Source organism: Rhincodon typus, chromosome 12 (genome assembly GCF_021869965.1).
Source record: "Rhincodon typus isolate 14 chromosome 12, sRhiTyp1.1, whole genome shotgun sequence".
Lineage (NCBI taxonomy): Eukaryota > Metazoa > Chordata > Chondrichthyes > Orectolobiformes > Rhincodontidae > Rhincodon > Rhincodon typus.
The window spans coordinates 67,100,405-67,127,859 of record NC_063343.1 but is presented as its reverse complement, the minus strand read 5'-3'; the positions used below and the strand labels follow the sequence as shown (position 1 = coordinate 67,127,859).

Sequence of the window (27,455 nt, the reverse complement as noted above, 5' to 3'; positions counted from 1 at the left end):
GCTCCACCACACCCGGCACTTTTCCCTGCAACCGCAGGAAGTGCTACACCTGCCCCCATACCTCCTCCCTCACCCCCATCCCAGGCCCCAAGAAGACTTTCCACATCAAGCAGATGTTCACCTGCACATCTGCCAATGTGGTATACTGCATCCGCTGTACCCGGTGTGGCTTCCTCTACATCGGGGAAACCAAGCGGAGACTCGGGGACCGCTTTGCAGAACACCTACGCTCGGTTCGCAACAAACAACTGCACCTCCCAGTCGCGAACCATTTCAACTCCCCCTCCCATTCCTCAGACGACATGTCCATCCTGGGCCTCCTGCAGTGCCACAACGATGCCACCCGAAGGTTGCAGGAACAGCAACTCATATTCCGCTTGGGAACCCTGCAGCCCAATGGTATCAATGTGGATTTCACAAGTTTCAAAATCTCCCCTCCCCCTACCGCATCCCAAAACCAGTCCAGCTCGTCCCTGCCTCCCTAACCTGTTCTTCCTCCCACCTATCCCCTCCTCCCACCTCAAGCCGCACCTCCATCTCCTACCGACCAACCTCACCCCGCCCCCTTGACCTGTCCGTCCTCCCTGGACTGACCTATCCCCTTCCTAACTCCCTACCTACACTCACCTTTACCGGCTCCATCCCCGCCTCTTCGACCTGTTTGTTTCCTCTCCACCTATCCTCTCCTCTATCCCTCTTCTATCCGCCTCCCACTCTCTCCCTATTTATTTCAAAACCCCCTTCCCCTCCCCCTTTTCTGATGAAGGGTCTAGGCCCGAAATGTCAGCCTCTCTGCTCCTATGATGCTGCTTGGCCTGCTGTGTTCATCCAGCCCTGCACCTTGTTGTCTCGGATTCTCCCGCATCTGCCGTTCCTACTATCTCTAAATTTATGCCTGATGGTTTTGATAACATCAGGCCAATGCTATTGTAAGAAATTGATATGTCATCAAGGGTATAAAAGAAGAGGGCAGTCGGATACAGACAGGAGAGCGAACTATCATCTGCCAGAGTTAGCAGCTCTTGGCTCTCAAGAAAGAATCCTTGGCTTTTGCAGTCTTCTCTAAGTTTTAGAGAAAGCACCATCTAAAAGAGTAAAGTTACCCAAGTCACAACTAATTAATATTCCTGACAGAAGAATCAACAGAAAAAGTGTTCCTGACAGAAGATTCGATGGAGAAGGCACAGGACAGAAGACACATAACCTGGACGTAATTTTGAGAGACTACATTTTTTTTAAAATTTCATATAAGTAGGACTTGTATTTATTGGGACAATATACCATTAGAATCTTGTTTTATTCGAGAAAGTTAGTCGTTAGAAGTGGTTTATTCGTTTTGTTAATAGTTTAATTAATTTGTTCACTGTTAGGGTTAAATAAATAAATTGTTGCTTGTTGATTTTAAAATTAATGTCAAAGATTTATTTTATTCAACCACTGGGAGTTGTTGAGAAGCAGGTTACTTCACTTTTCACATTCATTTTACAGATTATAACGCGAGGTGCTCCTCTTTTGGCGTTTCAGTTTTAGCTCCAGGGGTAGGGGTTGGGGGAGTCAACCACCATTTTAGAACAATGAAGATGTATTAGGGTTTTTTTTTTATTTCTCTGACTATTATGTATCTGTTCAGCCATGTCTAAGAGGAATAATTTCAACTTCTGGATATTCACTGTCTTGACCGAAAGCCCCCCGATATTACTAAAATATCATTGAGTCTAAAAGTCAGGCAATGAGCCAAGTTAAATCCTAATTTGATAGGTTATACAGTCAATCAAAATTCTAGTCAATGTAAACAGAGTAGTGAAGAGGGCCTTTGATACACTTGCCTTTTTACATTGGTTATAGGACTTGTGAGGTCATGTTGTAGGTGTGCAGGGTATTGGATAGGCCACTATTGGAATACTGCATGCAATTCTGGTCTCCCTGCGATAGGAAAGATGTGTGAAACTTGAAAGAGTTAAGTAAAGATTCAGAAGGTTGTTGCCAGAGTTGGAGGGTTTCAGCTACAGAGAGAAACTGAATAGACTGGGCCCATTTTCCCTGGGGCATCGAAAGCTGAGGGTGACCTTACAGAAGTTTATAAAATCACGAGGGACATGGATATGGGTGAATATTCAAGAACTTTTTTTCCCAGGGCAGGGGAGGCCAAAACTAGAGGGCACAAATGTAAGGTGAGAGGGGAAAGAATTAAAAAGAAATTAAGGGACAACTTTCTCAAGCAAAACGTGATGCATATATGGGATGAACTATCAGAGGAAGTGGTGGAGGCTGTTACAATTACAACATTTAAACTGCATCTAGATAGCAATATTAATAGGAAGGGTCTAGAGAGATATTGGCCTAATGCTGGCAAATGGGAAGAGACTTATTTAGGATATCGGGTCAGCATGGATGAGTGTCCATTCCCAGTTTGAACATATCAATGGCACTCTGACTCCAAGTGCCAAATGTATGATTCAGATCAGCCAACTGCAAAGATCCCAACTATCACAGGTGCCAGGCTAAAGATATTTCCATTCAGGTCACGTGATATCAGAAACAGTTTGAGACACTGAACATTGCAAAGTCATTGGACCCTCACAACGTTCCAGCAATAACACTGATGAACTGCGCTCCGGAATCTGCCACTGCTTACCTAGCTGCTCCAGGACAGTTGCAACAGTGGCATCTACAGGACAATATGGATAATTACCTGAGTGCGTCCTGTACAGATTTTGCAATCATTGCCAAATCAGTCTACTCACAATCATCGGGAAAGTGATGAAAGCTGGCAGCAACACAACTATCAAACAGCACTTGCTCCAGAATAACCAGCTCAGGTCACTTAAATTAAGTTTTTCCAGAGCCACTCAGCTCTTGGCCTCAATAAAGCCTTGGGCCAAAAATGAAAGAAAGCTTTCCCTAGGTGAAGTGATAGTGACTGACCTTGGCATCAAGCCATACTTGACTGTTTCTTGTATCAAGGATCCTTAGAACTGCTAAAATCAATGGAAATCAAGTAGAAAACACTTCACAAGTTGGAGTCATTCTGAGCAAACACGTTGACGGCCATGCTTGTTGGAAATTAATCAGCTCAGCATGACGGAATCCTTGCAGGTGTCCTAGCCCAACCAACTTTTAGCTGTTCCATTGTTGATCTTCTATCGATCATTCATTCAGAAATTTTCGTTGAGGATTGAATACTGTTCAGTACCACAACTCGTCAGATACTCATGATGTTCATGTTGAAATGCATTACCATCATTGAATGCTTCACAATCAACATCCCAGGGATTACCATTAACTAGTAATTGAATAGGTTGGCACGGTGGGAAGGTGGGAAGCATCGCTGCCTGACGGCATCAGAGACTTGAGTTCAATTCCAGCCTCGGCTGACTGTTGGTGTGCAATTTGCACATTCTCCCCGTGGGATCCTTTTGGGCGCTCTGGTTTCTTACCACAGTCCAAAAATGTGTAGGCGAGGTGCATTAGTCATGGGAAATGCAGGGTTACATGGATAGGGTATCGGGTTGGGTCTGGATGGGATCCTGTTCGGCAGATCAGTGTAGATTGAATGGGCCAAATGGCTTGCTTCTACACTGTAGGGATTCCACTCGAATTTCCACACTGAAACATCCATTTAAATAATTAGTCTATAGCAGCAATTCAATGATTATGAATCTTGCATCGAGTAATTCATCCCCTGTTTTCCGACACTCAGATTACTATCAACGAGGCACAAGTTAGAACTCTTTCTTACCTGGATGAATGCAGCTCCAACAAAACACCAGGACTTTGAGAATATCCAGATCAAAGTAGCCCGTGTGATTGGTATCACATTCAGAAACGTTCACTCCCTCTACACAGCTGATCCACAGCAGCAGTTTGTACCATTTATTAGGCCCATTGTGGAAATTCGTTAAAGCACCTTTAGCAGCGCCTTCCAAACATGCGACAATTACAACAAGAAAGAAAGAAAAGCAAGCAGTACTTGCAAGTTCCCCTCCAAGATATGCATCGTCCTTATTTGATATTGTATGAGCGCGTGTTTACTGCATCTGCCTCAAAGTTTTAGAACTTCCTCCCTAAATGCATTGTAAGTGTACAAAAGACAAATGACGGCGGAATTTAAGCAAGCAGCTCGCTACCATCTTCTCAAGAACAACTAGGAATGTACAATAAATGCCAGTCAGCTTGCGGAGTTCACATCTCTTGAATGATTTTGAAAGATTGCCACTGTAGGGCTGCTTATCGTGGAGATACAACATCCTGGGCTTCAATATTGATCTTGAAATGTTCAAAGGAACTCATCTGAAAATGTTCTCATCACTACACGTAACTATTACATTTGGAGGCCCAAGTTCCCTTGCATCTGATTATCAGAATCTAAAGAGCTAACACCAAAGATGACGAAAATAAATCTTGGCATGTTCTCAACCATCGAATATAAGAGTTGTATGAAGCACGGTGCGATGTCATGCATATCTAATTTAGAAACACAGCTCGTGTTCAGCTTTGTCAACAGAGACAATCCATCGTTTTGTGATATGTTTTGCAAGTCTTGTCAAGCCAAGTTGCCCACTTTTTTCGCATCAAATTCATAAATCCTTGATTCCTAGAAATGTTGTCTGTATTAAGCCTAATTAAAAAGGGTCTAGCTATAAGACTAGTTGCTGCAGTTGCTGTTTGAGGTACTTTGCATTGTTCTTGGCCAATAACAAGCAAAGTTTCACAGACAAACAGACTTGAAGAATTTCTGCTATTCTCCATATTCAGAAAGCATGCTTTTAATGCATCTTTGTGTTTATTGTTGAAATGCTAATTTATAAAATGATTATCGAAAAACTGTGTGGCATACAAGACAAGACGAGACAATCAATTTTGGAATATTTGAACAGTCTAAGAGAAATGTAAAGGTGCACTATGATCACTAACAACATCCAAAATGAATGTGATAAATTTCGTGACTTCCTTCATTAGAAATCCTCTCAATATAGTGATCTGATGACCTGCCTCACCTGGATTGCATGACATTGGTTATGATAGATATGTGATGGGCCATGGTATGTAGTAACATGAAAGCTGGAGAGTAGTTGTTGAAAGGAGCAGACACGAGTTTTGTCTCCCTGCTGTCATGCGTTCCGATTTACAATTGAGCTCTGCAAACAGATTCAACATGATATGATAACAATTTTAGAATATATACATATGCACGAGTTAGAAGGTGGAGTAGGTGACTCAAGCATTCCATGACATTCAGGTAAAAACAAAATACTGCAGATGCTGGAATTCAGAAATAAGCATATAAAGTACTGGAGGATCTCTTAAAGCCCGGTAGCATTTATAGAGAGTGAATCAGAGTCAACGTTTCGATTCTCATCTGATTCTTCATCAGTCATAGCTAATCTGCATGTTATCTTTCCAGGTTTCGGATTGCCCTTGTTAAACTTTCAGCCCCTTGATTAACAATAATTGATGTATCTCTGCCTGAAACATGATCAAGGATTCTGCTTCCACTACCTTTTCAGGAAGAGAATTCCAAAAACTTGCGACACTTCAAGTAAAATATTTTGCTTCATCTCTGTTTCAAATCAGCAATCCCTGATTTTTAAACTGTGAACCCTTGGTGTAGAGTCTCCCATTAGATGAAACATGCTCTCCATGTCTACCTTACCAAGATCCCCCAGGATGTGAAATGTTTGAAGCAAATCACCTCTCACTTTTCCAGTTGCAGAGGGCGCAATTCTAGCCTGTCCATACCATTCTCATATGATACCCCACACCCATTAAGTGCTTTCATTCAGTCATTTTTATCAACCTCTTACAACATATTTATCTTCTTCCTTATATAAAGTGACCAATACTGTGCAAGATAGAGTCCTACAACGCTGTACGATTGAATTATAACTTCCCAACGTTGGTGTTCAACCCCCACCACTCCACGATAATTTCTTCCACAATTTACCTTCCTAATTATCCTTGTGTCCTTGGTAAACTTGACAACTATAATTTATCTCTCTTAATTCATGCAATTGAAGTAAATTTTAAACAACTGAGTCTCAGCACTTAAACCTGTGAATCAGTATTTGTTTCATCAATCCAATCGAAAAAAAATGTATTCTTCCTATTTTCTGTTTCCTTATACGCTTCTAATCTTCCCTTCATGTCAACATGATACGTTCTACAGAATGAATTATTATTTTCTTCAATAACCTTTGATATTTCACCTATTCAAATGCCAACTGGAAATCTAAGTTCTGCATACTTACTGGGTTCCCTTCATCCACAGAACATGTTAACTCCTCAAAGAACTACAATAGATTGTTTAAATATAATTTCCCATTTAACTAAAACATGTTGTTTCCACCAGATTAATTTGGACTTTTACAATTACTGAGCGATACCTTCTTTAATCATTACTTGTAACATTTTGGATATGTAAGTCTTGTAGATATTGCCTTTCTGTCACCCTCTCTTTTGAATGAAGAAGTCATATTCCCTGTCTTAAAATCTAAAGGGACCATCAGAGAATCAAGAGAATTTTGAACAAAAATTAAATCAAATTTGTGAAATTAGTTTTGGAAAATACGTCAACTTGTGTTAACAACGTAGAATAATGTTCTTGAGGGCGGAATACTTTTCTGTCCAGGGCTCAATTTTTCTCGTGATAGTGATTTTCCTGAATTCCTCCTTCCCTTACATTTTCTGATTATAACCATTCATGGGATGTTACCTGTGCCCTCTATTTAGTAAACTAACGCAAAGTACCTGGTGAATCTGTGTATCGTTTCTTAACTTCCGTTTATTAATCCTTCAATCTCACTTTCTACAGGACCAACGCTCACTTTGCAAATTATTTTAAACTATTGATAGAAAGCGTTACTATTTCTGCACGGTTGTCTTTCACACGCTATTATTTCCATCTATATTAGGCTTTTGGCCATTATTAGCTGTAATAAATTACATCCGGCATTTTAACATGCTTCCAGTGTTTGCACAACTGTGTGCTGTTTCTTTTTTAGCGTGGTATTATCCTCTTTTCTACTTAATCAATCTATAATTTTTCATACTCGTTTGAATGTATCTATTGTAAGTGTCATGAAATAGTACATTAAATGCCTGCCGTATCTCTATTCACCTATCCTTTAAACTTAACTTGCAAATTCACATTGGCCAGCTCTGCTATCTTGAGCACCATAATGTCCAAAATTAAGTTTTAGAAGTAGTCGCCAACCGATTCCTCGCTCCCTTCAACAGACATGTAATTTCAGTCATTCTATGTTTGCTACTATCTTGGGCGTCTTCTCGTGAAGACTATGAATTAATTCTATTTTATTAACAAAACCTAGATCTAGTTTGGACTGGTGTTCACTCAGCTTCAGAATATACTAAAAACGTGTCCCAAATACCTTCTATGATCCCCTCACCTTGGTTATCTTTTCCCAGTTGGCTTTTCCATTCAGTATGAAAAGTAAAGTATCCATTGATTTGTGCTGTTCCTTTCCAACAATCTCTCACTTTTTCTTCCCTTTTCGCAACCGAGCAGTATGGTTACGTTTAGAGTCTGCATACCTCTTCCAAAATGACTTTGACTCTATCACTTCTTGTTTCCATGCAAACTGTTTCCAATCTCGGTTTACTGGACTTACTTCACCGCTGTCTCTTATGCTGATACAATCTTTAACTGAAAAGTCACCCCCTCACATTTTCCAGACATTCTTAAATGGCCTGTACCGAAACGACTGGGCTTCCGAGCTTTATCACCTGATGCTACGTACATTTTTAGTTTATTTCTCGGGTTATTTTATTGTTTTAAATATTACATTCAATCAGACATCAAGAATTTAGTTATATCAGTTTACTCTCTTTGCAAATTCGAGTTTTATTTGTTGATTGAATCGTACATTCACGGTCTCGCTCTCTTCCTGGCTGTCGCAGTCTGTTTCTGCCCTCTTGTTTTTCTATTTGACCTTGACCTTGACCTTGTCTTTGCTTTACAGCGTCATCACATATTTGATCATTGGTCCCCAGTTAATTCAATGTTTAATTTAAAATCCCTTCTACTTTCCTAGCTATGTGGACAACGAAAAGACTAGGCTATGCACAGCAGAGGTAAAGTACAGGTGAGTACAAATCCCACATTTCCACAGAACTGGAAATTTTGCCGCTGAAAGTTCCTTTGAAGCAACGAGCAGACGTCTCAAACGGTCGCAAAAGGCTGGAACACAACGGCTGGAATCAGACTCTGTAACTTTGGAGTAAACTGAAATTCCCACATTCTGAGATTCTGTGGCACATCAACTCCACTCCCATAATTAAAATTTTTAAATGATTGTGTACGTTTTCACGAGTTTATGTTACTTTACACATATTCCTAACGTTATCTTCACCACCAACTGTTATACTCGGATAAAACCTAGGAATAGAAATTTTGTAATCACTTACAAGAGTCTCACCAAACAGCTAGCTACTGTCTTTGCAGCAGACCATGACCAATTCCTATCAGTTACAATGAATCTGTCTCTATCTAAATGTCTCAGGCCGCTCAACTTGCCGGTTCCTCAAGGTGTGGCTGACGACCAGTCACACGTTATCTCCTCGCCCACTTTTCTTGGTGACACCTGCAGACAGTTGCTAGCTGTTCAATTTGAATGTTCCTGAAGTTGGTGCCAACTTATCTCGTGTTCCTCACATGTTTACTAAAGTAGGTGAAGGTGTCTATCGCAGGATCCTCACCTCAGTTGCTTATGAAGGTGATGATAATTATCTATCTCAGTATCCTCACACAACCTGCCCTTCTCGCCAATGTTGAATCTCTGTCTAGTAACGTTAAAATCAACAGAATTTAAAGGACTGTATGGCTATTCAGCTATTAGTATATTATGAGACAGTTTAAACGTTCGGAAAGAGTAATATATTTGGTTAGTTGCAGCATATTTTTATTTTGTTCGCCTTAAGATAACATTTACATCTCAACATACTTGTCATGCATGTGGGCTTTCCTCTATTATTCATCACTTGCTATGTCTTCTTCTGAGTTATAACTTTAAAATTTTACAGTTTGCCTCCACTCCATGGCATCCACATTTCTACCTTAAGCTCTGTATGTTAGAAAATTTTGTATCCCACAGTAAAACATTCTTTTCCATGCTTTCACTGCTTCTTTTCTGTCTAAGTTAACAGTATGAATATAATTCATGCCAAGAGTCAGATTTATTGACGAATGGGACAAAATTGCAAAATACACCATTGAACACTTACATCTCCAAAATGCCGAGGCACAACGATCTAAATAAGAGTAATTTTGACTGCAAACAGGAAAGCACTTCCAACTTTGTCTTTTGGATTAGCAATGTTCGGGACCGTTAGAGAATCAAGTTGGAGACTGCGACGAATCAGATTTCTTTGGCTATGTTTACTAATGGAAGTGATTCATTCTGAATTAGCTTCTACTGCATTAATTTCTAAGCTATTACTGTTCACGAATATATTTTCTACATTAACGTTTAAGATCGATTAAAACCTGCTGATCCAACGTCGTCAAGGTCATTCTTAACCTGATATGCTTCAGAAATGCTTTTAAATACTTTCCTTCACAATGTCTTCATCAAAAATCTTAAGCTCCAACGAAGTGTTGAATTACAAAAAAAACTTTATAAATTAAAAGCAAACTCTTGTTCCATTTTGCACTCATCTGAAAAAAACCTTATTTTTAAAAATAATTTAACAAGATGACCACATCATTCAGTAATGGCAGAAATGACAAAATTATGTCCATTTGATCTTTGCTTTTAGCTCAATTTATCCCTTTCAACATCAATGTACGCAATCAAGGAATAAAATCTAAGAACATCACGCAAGAGATATGAGTTTTAAAATGTCTAACTGCTTCACATATTTTTAATTAAAATCTATAGTTTTAACGGAACAGAGTGACCAGAAATGTTGTAGGCTCATCATCAGCTACATTTCTAATTACCAGCGGAATGTTGGTTTCAAATATTTAGGACTTTGACAACAGGGAAATTACAACAAGTAGGGAGTGAGCTCTTCACTCTAGCGTGAATACAACATGCTCTACTGAAGCCATTCAAAGTATTCGCATCAACCAAACAGGTATGACGATTAATATCTGTACATATCTGAGCAATGTTCATGAGTCCAGGTGCATTTTAATTCTTTTGAGCAATAGATAAACTCCACTCAGCAATAAATTGCTAACGAAAACTTCCAGTTAAAAATTATTACTTTACTACAACGCTGCCATGAACATTAAAATCATTAAGAGGTAAAGTTACTTCGCAAGGCTTCAAAAATAAGAAATCACTTTTGGACGATGCTGGAGATAAACAGACAGTGTACTGATTCACTTCAGAAATGGGGAGTGTCTGAAGCCCACCAGGATAACTAATCAATTCTTTCGGGACAGCTCTCCGATTAAAAGCAGCATTCGACTCCCTACGCCTACAGCAACAATAATTTGTGGACTCATAATAATTTGAATTCCTGGCTTGTTTGCACCTCAGTACCACCAGGAAAATTATGATTACAAGAAACATAAAGGATGTGGAAGCAAACAAGATGATTAAATAAACATTCAGATTCGAAAAATGTTCTGGATTTCTGGCTTGGTGACTATGCACAGCGAGTTTTTCTGTGTCATTGGGTATGATTAAAAAGTAGATTGTAGACGTGCTGGAGAGACTGGGCTGTCCATTATCCTGCACCAAGATAACTACTCTTTGTACTGTGGAGTCGTAGTTCTGAAAACGTCGGACTGCTTTTATTTCTCCAGTGAGAAGGCCGACACTGAGGAGACTGGGATCAGTGGCTTCAAGAATTTTGAAGGAAAGCCGCATGTTCTGCCCTGAATCCGCATCGGTTGCGATTACCTTGGTGACCAAATTCCCCGGATATAGCGATTGACACAGAATCTTCACAGCTGACGAAACATTCCACGCTGAAGGCGAAATGATAAGTGGAGCATTGTCATTTTGATCCAGAATAATAACATCCACAATGGCAGTACTGCTCAAGGGGGGTGTTCCACCATCCCGACCTTGAACTTTGAACTGAAAGTTCTTCAGCTTTTCATAGTCAAATGGAAGTATAGCATTAATATTTCCACTCTTCGAGTTAATCGTAATATAAGGAGAGGCAGATCCATGTTTTACTTGCTTTTCCAAGATGGTATAGGACACTTCTCCATTCTGATCCAAATCAGGATCCGAAGCAGTGACAGCAAACATAGAAGCGCCAGGACTATTGTTTTCCATTACAAACACGTTGTACGTGGATTGTGTAAATCTTGGCGCATTGTCGTTTACATCAGAAACTGACACAGTTAAAACCTTCCTGGTGGCTAGAGGCGGAGATCCTTTGTCACGAGCCGAAATTGATATATTGTATGTTGAGGTTGTTTCCCGATCCAAAGCGCTACTAGTGACCAAATTATAGCTGTTCCTTAAAGTCGTCTGTAATTGAAATGGCACATCCATTTCAACATCACATTGAGTTTGTCCGTTTTCATTGGAGTCAGCATCCCTTACACTGATCGTAGCTATCTTGGTCCCAGGTACAGCATCTTCCGGTACTGTACTGGACAATGACGTCACCTCAATCTCAGGGGCATTGTCATTCGTATCGATTAATCCGACGATAACTTTCGCATGTCCTACCATTGGATAGGGACCTTTATCCACAGCTTCTACATCAAGCTCATACATAGCCAATTCTTCAAAATCTAGTGCTCCTTCAACTCTGATTTCTCCGGTTATTGGGTCTAATTTGAAAACCTCACGAGCCTTTTGCGAAGCGTGACTAGTGAAAGAATATGTTAGCTCAGCATTTGTGCCTTCATCCGAATCAACAGCATTGAGTTTTATTACTAAAGTATCTTTTGGGGTGTTTTCTTCAACATTGGTCCTGTATATTTCATGATCAAACACCGGCGCGTTATCATTTACGTCCATAATATAAATTCGAATGCGAGCAGTGCCGGATCTGTGAGGAATCCCACCGTCAACGGCAGTAAGCACAAGGTCAAAAGTTGACTGTTGTTCACGGTCCAAAGGCTTTTCTAATAACAGTTCGGCACTTGTACTCGCATCATTTCTGGTCTGAAATTTTAGGCCAAAATGTTCGTTTACACTAATCTGGTAAACGCTAATTGCATTCGTGCCTACGTCCGAATCGTGGGCGCTCTCAAGAGGCAAACGCGATCCTGGTGCAATGGCTTCAATGATCCGTAAAACATACTCGTCCTTTGAAAAATTGGGTGCATTATCATTTATGTCCAGTATTTCCACTGAAACGCGATGCATTTCCAAAGGGTTTTCGAGCATTATTTGAAAAGAAAGGAAGCAGGCAGAGCTTTTACTGCAAAGCTGTTCTCTGTCGATTCTTGCATTAACAAATAATATTCCACTGTTCGGATTTACCTCCATGTATTGCTTTCTACTGTCAGAGACCAGTCGAATTTTGCGGCCCGACAATTCCCGAACGTTCAGACTCAATTCCTCAGCGATATGCCCGACGAAGGCCCCATACTCCAACTCTTCGGGAATCGAGTAGTGAATTTGCCCCAGAACGAGGTCCAATACACTGTGCAGAAAAATGAAAGACGCCCTGCTGCCGAATATGTTTGCCATTGCTCTTTGTTGATTTTTCAATAATTATTAGTTACCTTGTCACCTCGGATAAAAAGGACAACCTCACATCTAATTTCTAATACTGACGCGAGAGATAGAAATTCTCTTCAGAACACGTCCTTTCAGCATTAACGCGGCGACAGTCTGTCTCTTACATTGTCAATCCTCTCTTTCAATCCCTGCGAGAGGAGGTGGGTAGATCTCGACCAGTGTTTCAGCTCCTTATTGGTAGACAGCGACACAAAGTGTCCCACCCAATAACTGCAACAACTGATCTTAAAGCTGCACTGCTTCAAAAATATTTATTTAGATGTGTGCAATTAAAATCTTCAGACCAGGAAACATAGTTAGTTGTATTTACGGTGTAACCACACGTTAGGCTAACTTAACGTATGGCATACATTGAAAGAATATTATAATTCGTGGAATACATTTATGATGTCATTAATTGTCAATTTTACATTGCATGCACTTTCGTGTGAACAGTGTTAAATTTAGATGATCTGGCATTTTTATTTTTCTTCTAAACTTAAGACATTTATGTGCAGAGTATTTTATTTTTTATTTATTCATTTGTGGGTTGTGGGCGTCGCTGGCTGGCCAGCATTCCTTGCCCATCCCTAGTTTCCTTTGAGAAGGTGGTGGTGAGCTGCCTTTTTGAACCGCTGAGTCCTCCTGCTGTGGTTTGACCCACAATGGTATTAGGGAGGGAATTCCAGCTTTTTCAACCAGCGACAGTGAACGAACGACGATATATTTCCAAGTCATGATGGTGAGTGACTTGGAGGGGAACTTGGAGGTGGTGGTATTCCCATATATCTGCTGCCCTTATTCTTCTAGATGGAAGTGGTAGTGGGTTTAGAAGGTGCTGTAGATCGTACACACTGCTGCTACTGAGTGTCGGTGGTGAAGGGAGTGAATGCTTGTAGATGTACTGCCAATCAAGCGGGCTGCTTTGTCCTGGATGGTGTCAAGCTTCTTGAGTGTTGCTGGGCCTGCACTCATCCAGGCAAGTGGGGAGTATTCCATCACACTCCTGACTTGTGCCTTGTAGATGGTGGGCAGGCTTTGAGGAATCAGGTGGTGAGTTACTCGCCGCAGTATTCGCAGCTTCTGGCCTGCTCTTCTAGCCACTCTGTTAATGTGGTGAGTCTAATTGAGTTTCTGGTCAATGGTAACCCCTAGGATGTTGATAGTGGGGGATTCAATGATGGTAACACCATTGAATGTCAAGGGGTGGTGGATAGATTGTCTCTTATTGGTGATGGTCATAGCCCGGCATTTGTGTGGCGCGAATGTCACGTAATGTTTATTAAACGCCGATTGTGCAAAAATAATACTTTACAAAATAGCTTGCATATTCAATTGTGAATAACCTCTAAAAACAAGTTTGGTTAATGTAAAATAAATATATGGAATCATCAAATTGCATGTTAGGCTTCTTCAATTAACTTCTAACTTTCCTTATGTTTAGCGAGTTTGTTTCGTAATTTTGTATTTAGTTTGAGAACTTCACGGTATTTCCTTTTAAATTATTTAACCTATTTTACGAATCAACCTTTTTAGAGGTGTTAGTACACCCCTCTCGCACAGGTTAGACTTGACCCCGCCAGTCTGGTCCAGCGATAGGGACACTCTTCCTGCATCCAAAGAGGACCCCACGCAGTGGTTCTTTTTCTAAAAAAAAAAGAAATTATCCAATTTTTCTCATGAACCTGTTCAGACATATTATTACAGACCTCTAGAGCAGGTACATGAAGCCGGGCTTCTTGGTTCAGGTGTAGGGACACTACCAATGCACCACAAGACGGCCCAACACAATAGTTTTTTAGAATGTCTTATTGCATCAAATTCAGCTGAATCTTGAATTCAATTGCATATTGATTAATTTCACAACGTTTACGCAACTGCCGTACAAACTGATACAATTAGTACATTTTTCAGTTTTGGTCCAACTCATCACACTAAGATGTCTTTAATGATTTCTCGTGAAAGCTCGTCTACCTCAAACGTTCGCTGCGATTCTACTTGCACAGATACTGAGCATTTTCAGCACTTTCTATGTTTGTCAGTAAATTCTCTTGTCTCATTAATACAAAGAAGGTCTCACATAATGCATCCTTTAAAAAAAAGAATGTTTAACATAATTTGAGTTGGTGAAAGAACTATGATTCTGACAAAATACATCGTAGACTCAAGACCTGCCATCATCGACTTGTTATAAAAATGTCGTTGTAATTCTTACGTAATTTAACAACCTACATACCGACTGTCAGTAAACCCATTTTCTGACAATATCTTCCTTCCAAAATAAGTTTTCTCAATAAGGGTAATTTGCAGCTTAAACAAAACTAATATTTTAAGACCTTCATTTTAATGATTTTTGTTATCAGGGCAGATGCATTACCAGAAATCCATTGAACTTCCTAGCCAAAATAAGAATTGCTGAAAATGAAATAAGCACTTGTGTTACCGAATAAGAGTTGTGAATAAGCTGCTATATCACTAGTTTTTTTTTTTACAAAAACATGAATAAAATATTCGTCCTTTCTAACTTGTACGTGATTGTTGGCGTTCTTTATTGGCACGTCCCAATTACATTTTATTGTCTACTCTCGGTCACAGGATGGTTAATACTAAGGAGCCTATAAACCAGGAACAAAACTAAAGTTTAAGTTTCGTTTTTTTCTCACTTCTAGACAAACTAATTCTACATTTTGATATCTAGTACTGAGATAATCACGTTTTAGTGTACGGATATCATTCTAAATAACAGAAATGCACTTCATTCCTTACCTGGCTTCTGTACTTCTTAAACGTATTGCACTTTTGAATATCCAGGTCCTAATTTTTCCATCTTGCAGCTCCGTCTCTCTAATGGTTCTCAAATCACACATACTTATTTCCAGTTGCACTGTCAACTCATCTGTTTATTATTATTATTGATTCATTCATTCATTCACAAGATGTCACTGCCACGAGTTAGCTCATCGTTTGTTGCTCTTTCCGCATTTCCCAGCAGACCGTTAAGATAGAATCACATGGAGGGCAGACCAGAACAGATGTGTATGGCAGATTTCATTCCTTTTATTACTAAAATGCAAATGGCAGCGTCCTGGAAGTTTGAAGAATTATACCTCAGATGCCTGTAAAACAGACTATCGGAAAACTTTGGCCTCCCTCAAAAATGATTGATAAGTCAGTGGTGCTGGCTGCTAACTTTATGAAATTAAATTCCTTGGCATTTAGGCATGAAACACTTCATTCCGTCAATAGCAAACGCCAGTATAATATAATAATGACAAAAAATGGGAGTAAAGTGTTTCTTAAAAAGATTAACCTGGGGTTATAGAGCGGCATTCATTATCACAAAAGAAGAATTGGAATTCTGCAGCGTACTTCATGGCCTCACGGTCCATTAACCAGCTTTTAGGTGAGAAACGTATCATTAAAATCAAGCCACTAATATAATTTGATGAAATGTGGTAATCAAAATAGTTCCCAGAAGCCGAAGGAAAAAGACGAAGTTAATCTATGTTGTTTTCATTGTATAGGTTGAGGGATGAACGACAACAAGGAGATCCCCTATTCTTTGAAAGAATGCCGTGGGAACATTTTGGACAAGGAGATTCCCGATTCTTTGAAAGAATGCCGTGGGAACATTTTGGACCACCTGGCAGGATAGGCAAGGAATTTAGTTTAAAATATGGTTCCTAAAACTGCACCTCCAAACAGGGAAGCATTCTTTCTGCACAGTACTGTGGTGCTAGCCTAGATTTTATGCTCAGGTTTATGGAATGCAATTTAAATCTACAACTTTCTAACTTCCCCTCTAAGATTTCCAAGTGTGTGATTGTGGAGAATTTCTGAACGTACTGCGTATCGTTTGACTCGTTCTTGGGACAAATAAAGATGGTTGTGGCTGTTGGACGGTTGAGTTACCTCACCTCTAGCACATCATTGCAGTAACTCTTCATTATGTTGCGCTAGAAGCGACGATCTTCAGCTTCTTCATCAATGACATTCCATCCATCACAAGGTCAGAAGTGTCAATGCTCACTGATGACTGTAAAATGCTCAGCTCCTTTGCAGTGCTTCAGACAGTGAAATAATCCATGCCCAAATACAACAAGACGTGGACAATTTCCAAGCTAGTGTGAACAAGCGGGCTGATGCTATAAAAGTACCAGATAATGGCAACAGAAACCTAGTAAACAGGAGCATGAATAGGCTATTCAAAAATTTTAGCCTGCGGTGCCATTCATTGTGATCGTGGGTGACTATCCAACTCAATATCGTGTTCCTGCTTTTCCCCCAATATCTTTGATCTTTAAACTGCAATTGTCAAATCGAATTTTTTCTTGACCACCAACAGAAAATCTAGTTATCACCCTTTCATGTACACTGGCTTTACCGTCGATGAATCCCTCACTGTCAATGTACTGGGGTTACCATTGACCAGAATTTAAAAAAGGCCAGCCATGTAAATATATTGGCGACAAGAACAGATCAAAGGATAGGGATCTTGAACTGAGTAACTCGCCTCCAGGCGCCCCAAACCGTGTCTACTATCTGCAAGACACGTGTCAGAAATGCATTGTAATGTTCCCCACTTGCCTGTCAGTTACAGTTCTAACATCACTAGAGAAGCTTGACGCCATCAAGGACAAAGCAGCTCGTTTCACTTCTTTACATTCGGAGGCATTCACTTTATATATCACTGATGCTCAGTGGCAGCCGGGTATACCGTCGAATAGATGCAGTGCAGAAATTTACCGACGTTCCTCGGACAGCTCCTTTTAAGCCTCAGACCATTTGCCTTTTTAAGGATAATGGCGATATTTGCATGGGAACACCAGAACCTGCAAGTTCGCCTCCAAGTCGTTCAACTTCCAGACTTGGAAATGCATCATTGTAACTTCAGTGACAAGGGGTTCAAATCATAGAGGTTCCTCTCCAATTCATTGCGGGGCTACCTACATCATAATGACTTCAAAAATTGACAAACTTAGTTCAGAACCTCATTCGGAAGGGTAATTAGATATAAGCAATAAAGGATTACCTTCCAGTGACGCCCGTGGCGCATCAAAAAATTAACAACCTGCTAGCACTATATTCCCTACGGGGAGTGAACTTTGGAGGTGTAAAATAAAATGTTAATAAATTGTGCTTTTTTTAATTCTCCCTGTGATGGGGTGTAAAGTTTTAGGAATGTTTTTGGAGCATCACTCATCCAGCCTAGTTGAGAGTATTTCACCGTGTTCTTCTCTTGTGCATTGTGGATGTTGGACGGGCTCTGGGGAGAATGTGGAATGAATTATTTGCTGCAGTATTCCCAGACCGTGAACTGCTCTTGGAACCAGTCGGGTTATGGTTTGATCACTTCATTTTCTACTTAATACTAAGATCCAGGTTGTTGATTGTGGAGTTGTTCAGTGATGGAATGCCATTCAAAGTTACTTGGTTTTATACTCTCCTGTTGGAAATGGTTGCTGCCTGGAGCTTGTGTTATGCAATCCTGCTTGCTTCTTATCAGCACAAGTCTTGAACTTGTCCAAGTCTTTCTGTGAATGGACATTCGATCTTGAATGGAATATTCTAAGGATTCTGTCATATAACCTTCCCATATTCACCAGAATCGCGACAGTTACGCTGTTCAGTGCTATTGCCGTCCATAAAGGAGCGTGTTCCCGCACGTTACTGGACAGAATTGTTATTTGCAACTCAGGGAAATTATCGTTAGTGTCAATGACATTGACCGCAACATTCACACGAGCTGACAATACAGGTGGAGCGGTGTTCACGGCTTGTATATCAAGTTCATAAGCAGATGTTTCTTCAAATTCCAAAACGTCTTCAACTCTGATCTCTCCAGTCACCGAGTCCAATTTTAATAACTCGCGGACATTTTGGGAAACGTAATTGTTGAAATAATATGTTACCTCATCGATATCAGTAGCATGAAGCTTTTAGTGCCAAAGAGCCATTCGCGATGTTTTTCAACACAGCGGTCATGTAGGTTTCACGATCGAATACGGGTGCGTTATCATTTGCGTCATGACACTATTATTGATCCGAGCTGTACCAGATCTGTGCGGAATCCCACCGTGAATGGCCGTCAATACCAGAGTAAACATTGACTGCTGCACACGGTCCAAAGACGTCTTTAACACCAACGCGGCACTTTCATTCCCATCTCTTCTTGTCTGCACTATAATACCAAAATGCTCGTTTGGACTGGTCTGGTACGTGTTGATTGTATTTGTACCTACATCCGGAACACGCGCTCTCGAGAGGGAAGAGAGCGCCGGCCGGATTGAACTCGCTGGTTTCCAAATAGTATTCCTTGTTCGAAAAAAAAAGGGTGAATTATCGTATACATCTAATATGTCCACTGCCACGCGGAACGTTTCCGAAGGATGGTCGAGAGCAATTTGGAAAGAAAGGGATCAAGCAGCGGTTTTGTTACAAAGTTGTTCTCCGTCAATTCTTTCATTAACACATTAAATTCCATTTTCCACATTAAAAACCATGTATTCTTTCGAATCATCAGAAACCAGCTGGAACTTGTGAGCCGTTAAATCCCAAATCTTTATTCTTAAATCTTCAGCAACATTCCAACAAAGGCCCCGCTCGCCTGCGCCTCGCGGATCGAGTAGAGAAGCTGCTCCCACACTAAGTCCGATGCACAGAACTAAGAATATGAAAAGCGGCTGTCTTATCACTGTTTCCGCCATTGCTCTCAACTGGATTTGTCGCAAAATATTGAAATGTCTTACAATATCTTGACTTGTTTCATATATTTCAAATATTAGTCAACAGCATACCCATATACTGTTATCGAAACGAGAAATGTAGAGATATAATCTGGGGAGCTATACAGAACATTTCCACCAACTGTTGGCGCACACACTGTTCACCTCTGGATTCTGCTGTTTCCCTGGCGGAGGGGGCAGTCGATCTCTCTCAGCGTTTCTGACGCTTATTGGTAAACAGTTGCACAAAGAGCCTCAACCAATAACCGCAGAAACATTGCTTAAAGCTAGGCTATTGGGAAGTCTTTTGTAAGGTGACAACCGTTATATTTTGGTTGGTCTTATAGAAATTACACGTTGTGCACAGATTTACACAAAAATGTGGTGCAGCAGACCCTGTGACTTTTGACAATTACATTGTTCATTTCAAATTACAATGACATCCACCAATTTAACTTCAGTAAGTTAGAGCGGCTGCTCCACTTTTAGAGAGCTTCCTTAAGGAGTTTAGAGTTGCTTTGAGACCGTCAGTGACGTTGGATAGCTTAGTCTTTGTCATGACACAAGCTGTTTGGAACGACGACATGTGAATCCAGAATCAGGCCTCATCGTTTATGGATATGAGTTAAAGCATTTAGGAATGAGATGAGGAGAAACTTCTTCATCCATAGAGCGGAAAGCCTGTTGAATTCCCATCTGAGAAAGCAGTTTAAGCCAAAAGAATGTGTGACTTCAAAAAGGAATTGAAAATAGCTCTTGTGTTTATAAGCATCAAACGATATGGGATGGGGGATGCAGGGTGCGGAAGCAGGAACAAGCTATTGAGTCGGCTGGTCAACCATGATCATGATGAATGGCACAACAGTTTCTAAGGGCCTAAGTGACTACTCCTGCTCTTCCTGTCTATGTTTCTAATTAACATATATTTCACCTGATAAAATCTGCAGCAAATTATTGCAGGATTTATTTTAAAATAAGCTTTTAAAAAAAAACATTCAAGTATATTTTATGATTATATCCTCTCTGATTAAAATTTATGCAATGTGTTGACTATTCTCGATGGTAAAACCTGATTTGCTGTTCCTGCCCGTTCACACACTTGCAGACCGATGCCCTTCAAAGTTTATTTGTCCAATTGTTATTCTACAATGCGAAAGACACGCCTTTGGTCATTTGCGAACTTTGACTAATTATTAAAAATTGCCCCAAATGATATACATGAACGCAAACATTGACCAAATATGATCCTGTTTATATTCCAAATAGAATTCATTTAAAAGTATCTTCCAATTCAACAGTTCAGAAATCGATCTATGATAACGCCGCATACCAAGATCGCATGTTCTTTTCGGTTTACATTTAGGTTTATAGTCACATGTACTCTCATGAATGCAGTGAAAAGTTCACAAAGCCGCCACTTACAGTGCCATATTAAGTACAGAATCTTAGAAATAAATTTGAAAAATAAAGAAACAAAGAGTTCAGCATTACAGTCCTTCAAGCAGATCACGCCAAGCCTGGGTCTTACCTCCAGGCTAGGCTCCGGGCCCGACTTCCAGATCCTGCCAGGACTTTGCCTCCAACTTGCATCTTCCAGTCTGCACTGGATCCTCGCCACCAATCCACACAGAACTCAAACATGTACTTCACAAGGATGCAAACCCACTCTGGGCACCAAGCTCTGCCGCAGACGATGAGCTGCTCTGGGCAGTATGCTCCACCGCATTCAATGCACCTCCAAGTTTCAAAGCCCAGATTCAAGGCGCACAAAGCCAGGAGTCCTCAATCTGAGCACCACCACCAGCGCTACCGATAGTCATCCAACACTGCTCCCAAGACATTAGAAGACGAGAGGAAAGAGAAAGAAAAGATGGAAAGAAGAGATAGAGAGAGAAAGAGAGAAAATTTTGCAGCCGGTCTCGAAAATATGGGCTCAGGACCGCTAACACGCTCTACCATGCCAGCACCATCATCTTGAAAATATTGTATTCACAGGTTAGTATGCTTCCTTTAATTACGAATTTGCTGCCAAATTTAGATACTTTGTATCATTTCAAAAGGATTGATCAGATCACGTCTTAATTTGAGACCAGTTCAAAGATCCAGCGTCAATTGCAAATGATTATACGACCATTATAATCAATACTCAGAGACATCGTTACTGAATACTCCAAATTGTTGTAAATACTATCCACGTTTTCAATACAAAATGGTGATATATTGTAATGTATACGTTATAATATATTATATATGACTGCACAAGAATTCTGTGCATGTTTAAGTAAAATATGACGAACTTTGGAAAAGAATTTATCTCTGGATTTATTCAAAATGGGTGAAGAGAATTCGGTGCCGCATGTTCCGCAAAGTTTGCATTTCCTTCCAGTGATAATTGAGGATCATCAAACTGAGGCCAGCGCAAGAAGACAGTAAGAATTTTAATAGTCTCTAATTGCAGGGTTATCTCCACATTCACAGTTCATGTTTTTATTTACCAGTTACCTTCTGTTCTAAATGTTCTATGTGCTATACCACCATACTTTACAATATTTGAACTCTGTGGCTTTCTGAAGAGGTGAAATTGAAATTTCTCCGTTCTCTTTGTCATAAATCCATTCTTCAAAAAGACACGCAGTACATCCTGCCTTTGGGGTCATTCTGCACATGCTTTTTTGCAACATATATGTGTCAAAACATGACGTGGTGTTGTGATAAATATCATCAAAACAAACTGAGTTGTAATTAGAATATAATGTAGCATCAATAAAAACAAACTCATAAGGATTCGAATGCACCCTATGAATGGGCAACGCCAAGTGAGATTATCGGGTTTGCACTTTACCTCCAAAAATACAAGATCAATGTTTCTTATTGCAGCTGTCATCCGCTGTAGTAAAGAGTTTAATCAATTATTCTTTCATGATTACATGGTCTGATCACCAATGCCCAAAATAAGCCTGAATAAAAAGGTGATACCGAGTTTATTTATTAATATTTAATAGAGACATTAGGAACATTTAATTACAAATTGCAAATTTAGTGTAACATGTCAAAATAATAATAAGAATTGCTGAAAAAAAACCTTCCATGCGCCAAAGGATGCTCAGAACACGTATGTTCAAACTGTTGCAGTTTCCAAGGCATCCTGAATATAATTTAAAATGTTAAATTTGAAGTTTTCTTTGATAATCTCTGTTTTGTCAAAGCTAAGCAAATTTACTTAAACTTTTTTTTTGTCTGAAAGTATCGGCAAGTATGATATTCCAGTGCACCTACTGGATTGTTGCGAACGAAAAGAAATTTGAGCATTACTGAAAACACGCATTTTGTTCAATCTTATTTTCCGCAAGATTTCATTTAAAATTTGTAAGAGGCAGGTACAATCTGAATGGTCCAAGTGCTGCAGTGAGAAAAGAACTAGCTAATTAGTGGCTATCATAGGCTTGGTGTTTACATGCATCCTTACGGCCTGGAAAAGAAATGATCTGATGGGTGGGTGTGTATTTGTGTGTTTGCGTGTGTATGTATGTGTCTGTGTGTGTGTGTGTGTGTGTGTGTGTGTGTGTGTGTGTGTGTGTGTGTGCGTGTGTTTGAAGAGATTTTACTTCTGAGTTAGAGTAATACCTGGTTAAAAAATATATATCAATGATTCATCATGTTGACCTGCGGGTAGAATCTATTTATTTGTAAAAATAATAATTCTTATGTTTTCTCCTGTTTCCTCCTGCTCTGTCAACCTGGGTCTATAAAGCAGATTAATTAGGGATATCTTTAATTTTTGTCATGATTCGACCGAACAGGGGAGCTTGAATTCCTGTGAGCAGCCCCAGTGAAATATAACCGACTTTGTGGGATATTGTCTAGGATTTATTTCAGACAATGATCACAAGAATTTGGGCGTGTTGTTACTAAATAAAGCAAACAAAGGAAAATGCCTGTTTCTGTATTACATTTAAGACATAAGACAGGAAATGGTAAAGGATTTCCTGCAGGTGGCAGGGTTGCCCATGACAGTCTCAAGGAAACTTTCAAAGACCAAGTTGATTGACTTGGTAAGTAACCCAGTGGCAATATTACCTGACAGAGCTAAGAAGACAGATAAACTATAGTATGCTTGTCACTTGGAAATATTGGAAATACTCGACAGACCAGGCGCTCCAGCGAATGGAACAATGGAACAAAGTCACACTCAGTTACAGTTAAAGCAGTATGATCCTTCAGAGTGAAAGACGGAACTAGAGATAGCTGACAAAGATAAGGAAATGGAGGTAACATTGGAAATGAAAGGGGAGGAAATGGAAATGAAAAGTATGTAAATAAGCAAACTAGAACTGGAATTGCAAAGGGGAAGTGGAGAGAGAGAACATGAGTATAAGGTTAAAGCGTTGTTGCTGAAACATCAGACATCAAATACTGATGTTGTTCCTGGTAGGAGAATGCACAGGTCTTACCAAAATTTGACGAAAGAAGGTATGGAAGATTCAGTATGGGGTTTGAGGAAATAACTACACAAATGAATTTGGACAAAAGGAAACTGGACACTGCTCATTCAGTGTCAGTTGACAAATAATATACAAGCATTTTTCACTTCACTGCCTGAAGAGATTTTTCCAAATTGTGACGCTATAAAATTGTGTGTGTGTGTGTGTATGTGTGTGTGTTTACCATCAAATCAATGCATGAGGCATTTAAGCAAAGGGTCAGGAATTTAAGTAAAAATCCTGAGTGCACCAATAATGAGTTTGAAATAGTTAAGCAAAGTAATTGTTACTTGTGGATACGAAAATTGGACGTTAAAACCAAGCTCATTCTCTTAGAGGGATTAAAAAGCTCACGACCTTCTCAAATAAGGAGCCATGTTGAGAACCAAAGATTTACATCGGCTAGACAGGCAGCAGTAATGACTACAATTATGAAAGAATCCATAAAATTAAACAATTTTCTGTCCTACTGATAAATTCGATAGACATTGGGAAAGTGGAAGGAAGTCGACATTCCAGGGTAAAGAATGAACAGTTGGCAATGCCTCATGGTCTCTTCCTCAGACCAGGAGGAAAAGTAATAAGAATAAAGGTGAAGACCAGAACCCAAGATGATTCCATTGCAAAACATTAGGACACGTTCAATGAAAACGGCGAAAATGGTGAGGGAAATACATGGAAACGACTGGAGTTTGTAAGAATGATTCCGAAAAGGAAACAAGTGGAAAAGGCTACAGAAAAAAATTGTAGTTAAACAGCAATTAATAGAATGGAAGTAATCATTGCTGTGACTGTAAATAATGTGCATAAGATAGAGTAGACACAAGATGTATTTTTGACTAAAGGAGAGAAAGTTATCTTTCTCTTTAAAGCAAGGCTGTAACAAGACACCGATCAAAATCTCTTGCACGTCAAGGATTTAATTTTCCTAAAGGAGAGTTGAATGAAAGTGGAAGTGTTAGCAAATGGATTATGTGGAGAGTTTATCCAGGTTCCATGATCCAACGTCCAGTTGGATTGTGGTTTGTTGTGTGGATTGGTGGTAATCGAGGTAGTTATGAAATTACTTGTAAACAAAGTTTATCTACTCCCGTAGAATGATTTAGCAAAGAGTGAAAGTCGCAGCTTTGCTTACAGTCGTGGAAATTGAGTTCATGGTAGAGAGATGGAACGGGTGCAGAAACAGGTTCCAGGCATTTTTCACCGTGTACAGTGAGCGGATAAATGGCTGAAAATGTTCATTTCCAGAGGCTGCTGTAATACTGTGAACAAATGTTAGGGCTGCTGAAACCCTGTTTCAGGTAAAGAATAATTAAAAGATGTGTTTAACATGTCCCCATTAATCGAGGCTCAAGAAGCAGATCCAACATTAAATACGTTTCCACAGACAGATCACACAAAAGCTAAGGATGAAGGGATTCCAATGTGTTAATATTGAAAATAGAATACCCTCGAGGAACAGAGACTCACAGAATTGAAGACCAGGAATTGACGGTTGCTCATCAAACAGAAATACAATCCAGGTATCATGAAAAAATATTGTGGGTGACACACGAATTTCCTGTGGCAGAGTACATAGCAACACGGAAAACACAAGCACTGATAAACTCATATTTTACATGGCCGAGACTTAATAAAGATGCCGTTCAGTTCCATAAAAAGTGTCAGAAGTCACACGACACCAGGTTATAATCCAGGAGGTTGTGGCAGTGCTGCAAAAGCTTATGATATTTTTAAAAAATAACCTGTTTAACTATAACCTGGTGTCGTGTGACTTCTCACTTTGTCCCTTCCAGTCCAACACCAGCATCTCCATATCATAAAACATATCCCTGTGAGGTGGTAGGAAGTCATTGACAGGTAATCAAACTAGCAACTTTGATACCCATAACCGTTTTTGAAGAATCATACGAACGACTCTTATTTATGGAAGAACATTACTAAAAACAAAATAAGGTATCAGTGTATCGTTACAATCATGTATATGAGAGCTCAATTCCCAAAAGCTGTTCCTTCAGAGATAATTGCAGCCGGGAAAAACGTTAACTTAGTTTCTTTTTACTCATTGTTGGCTATCGATTCATAACGATTCTAACATAATGTTTAAAATACACCAGGAAGTATTTAGCAGTTTGGGTACAAAACAGTTGAATTCTGTTGTGCGTCGAGTGAAAACACTGTTAACTTTGGAGAGCTACTAAAAACCTTGTTTAAACAGTACAGTGGCAAATACCCACTGGTTTGGAACAAAAGGGATAGATTTCGTACATTTACTAGCAGATATTCCCCAAATGAACCTATTGTTTTCCGTCCATTTGGATTTATTTATTATCATAAAGTTAGAAGTCAATTGAAGTTGCTTAAGGAGAAGTTATTCGACGGAAGGAGACAACAATATGTCCATGTTTGTAGAGAGACACTGACAATAGCATGGTAGGTAGCAGAAGAGTGTTTAAAAATTTCACAAGCTCGAATGAACAAATGGGCAGGTAAACTTTCAGTAATCTGAACGTTGAAATCAGGAAATGAAGTATATGCCTTTGCCACAAGAAGATCTGAAGCTAAAGTTAAGTGGTCCATAGGGTAGGTGATGGCCCAGTGGTATTATCACTGGGTTATTAATCCAGAAACTCAGCTAATACTGTGGGGACCTGGTTTCAAGTCACTCTGCTGGAATTGTGAATCTACTGATCACTATGAAATCATTGCCAATTGTCAGGAAAAACCCAACTGGTGTACTTATGTCTTTCAGAGAAGAAAATCTGCCATCTTCACCTGGTCAGGCCAACATGTGACTCCAGACCCACAGCAATGTGGTTGACTCTCAATTGTCTTATGAAACGGACGAGCAAGACATTCAATTGTACCAAAGGCTACACAGGCTCAAAGAAATGATACCAGACGGATCACCTGGCATTGATCTTGACACCAGAAAAGACAATGGCAGAAACAGTTCTGTCGACTCTGCAAAGTCCGCGTCACCAACATCTGGACACTAGTGCCAAAATTGGGAGAGCTATCTCACAGACTAATTAGGCAGCACGCTGACATATTAATACTCATGGAATCATACTTTATAGACAATATACCAGTCACCATCCCTCGATACGTCCTGTCTCACCGGCAAGACAGACCCAGCAGAGATGGTGGCACAGGGGTATGCAGGCAGGAGAGAATTGCTCTGGGCGTTCTCAACATTGACTGCAGACCTGATAACGTCTCATGGCTTCAGGTTAAACATGGACAAGGAAACCTCCTGCTGGTTATCACATACCATCCTCCCTCAGCTGATGAATCTGTACTCCTCCATGTTGAACGACACTTGGAGGAAGCACAGAGGATGGCATGGGCACAAAATGTACTCTGGGTGGGGGATTTCAATGTTAACCACTAAGAGTGGCTCGGCTGCAGTACTACTGATACAGCTGGTTGGGTCCTAAAGGACATAGCTGCTAGACTGAGCCTGTGGCAGGTGGTGAGGGAACCAACAAGAGGAGAAAACATACTTGATCTCATCCATACCAATCTGCAAGTTGCAGGTGTGTTTATCCATGTTAACATTGATAACAGTGATCACTGCACAGTCCTTG

At 39.9% G+C, this 27,455-nt stretch overlaps 1 protein-coding gene across 1 annotated transcript in view; it reads right to left on the bottom strand.

The window, feature by feature from the left end:
- LOC109910651 overlaps positions 1-27,455 on the bottom strand; it is a 115,236-nt gene that overhangs the window by 24,717 nt on the left and 63,064 nt on the right. The window contains exons 8-13 of the mRNA XM_048603498.1: positions 20,913-21,119; positions 18,755-18,974; positions 18,090-18,595; positions 10,228-12,633; positions 8,346-8,395; positions 3,740-3,919 (exon numbers count right to left, since the gene is read on the bottom strand). Coding sequence (XP_048459455.1) covers positions 3,740-3,919; positions 8,346-8,395; positions 10,228-12,633; positions 18,090-18,595; positions 18,755-18,974; positions 20,913-21,119 — 3,569 coding nt within the window. The remainder of the gene's footprint in view (positions 1-3,739; positions 3,920-8,345; positions 8,396-10,227; positions 12,634-18,089; positions 18,596-18,754; positions 18,975-20,912; positions 21,120-27,455) is intronic.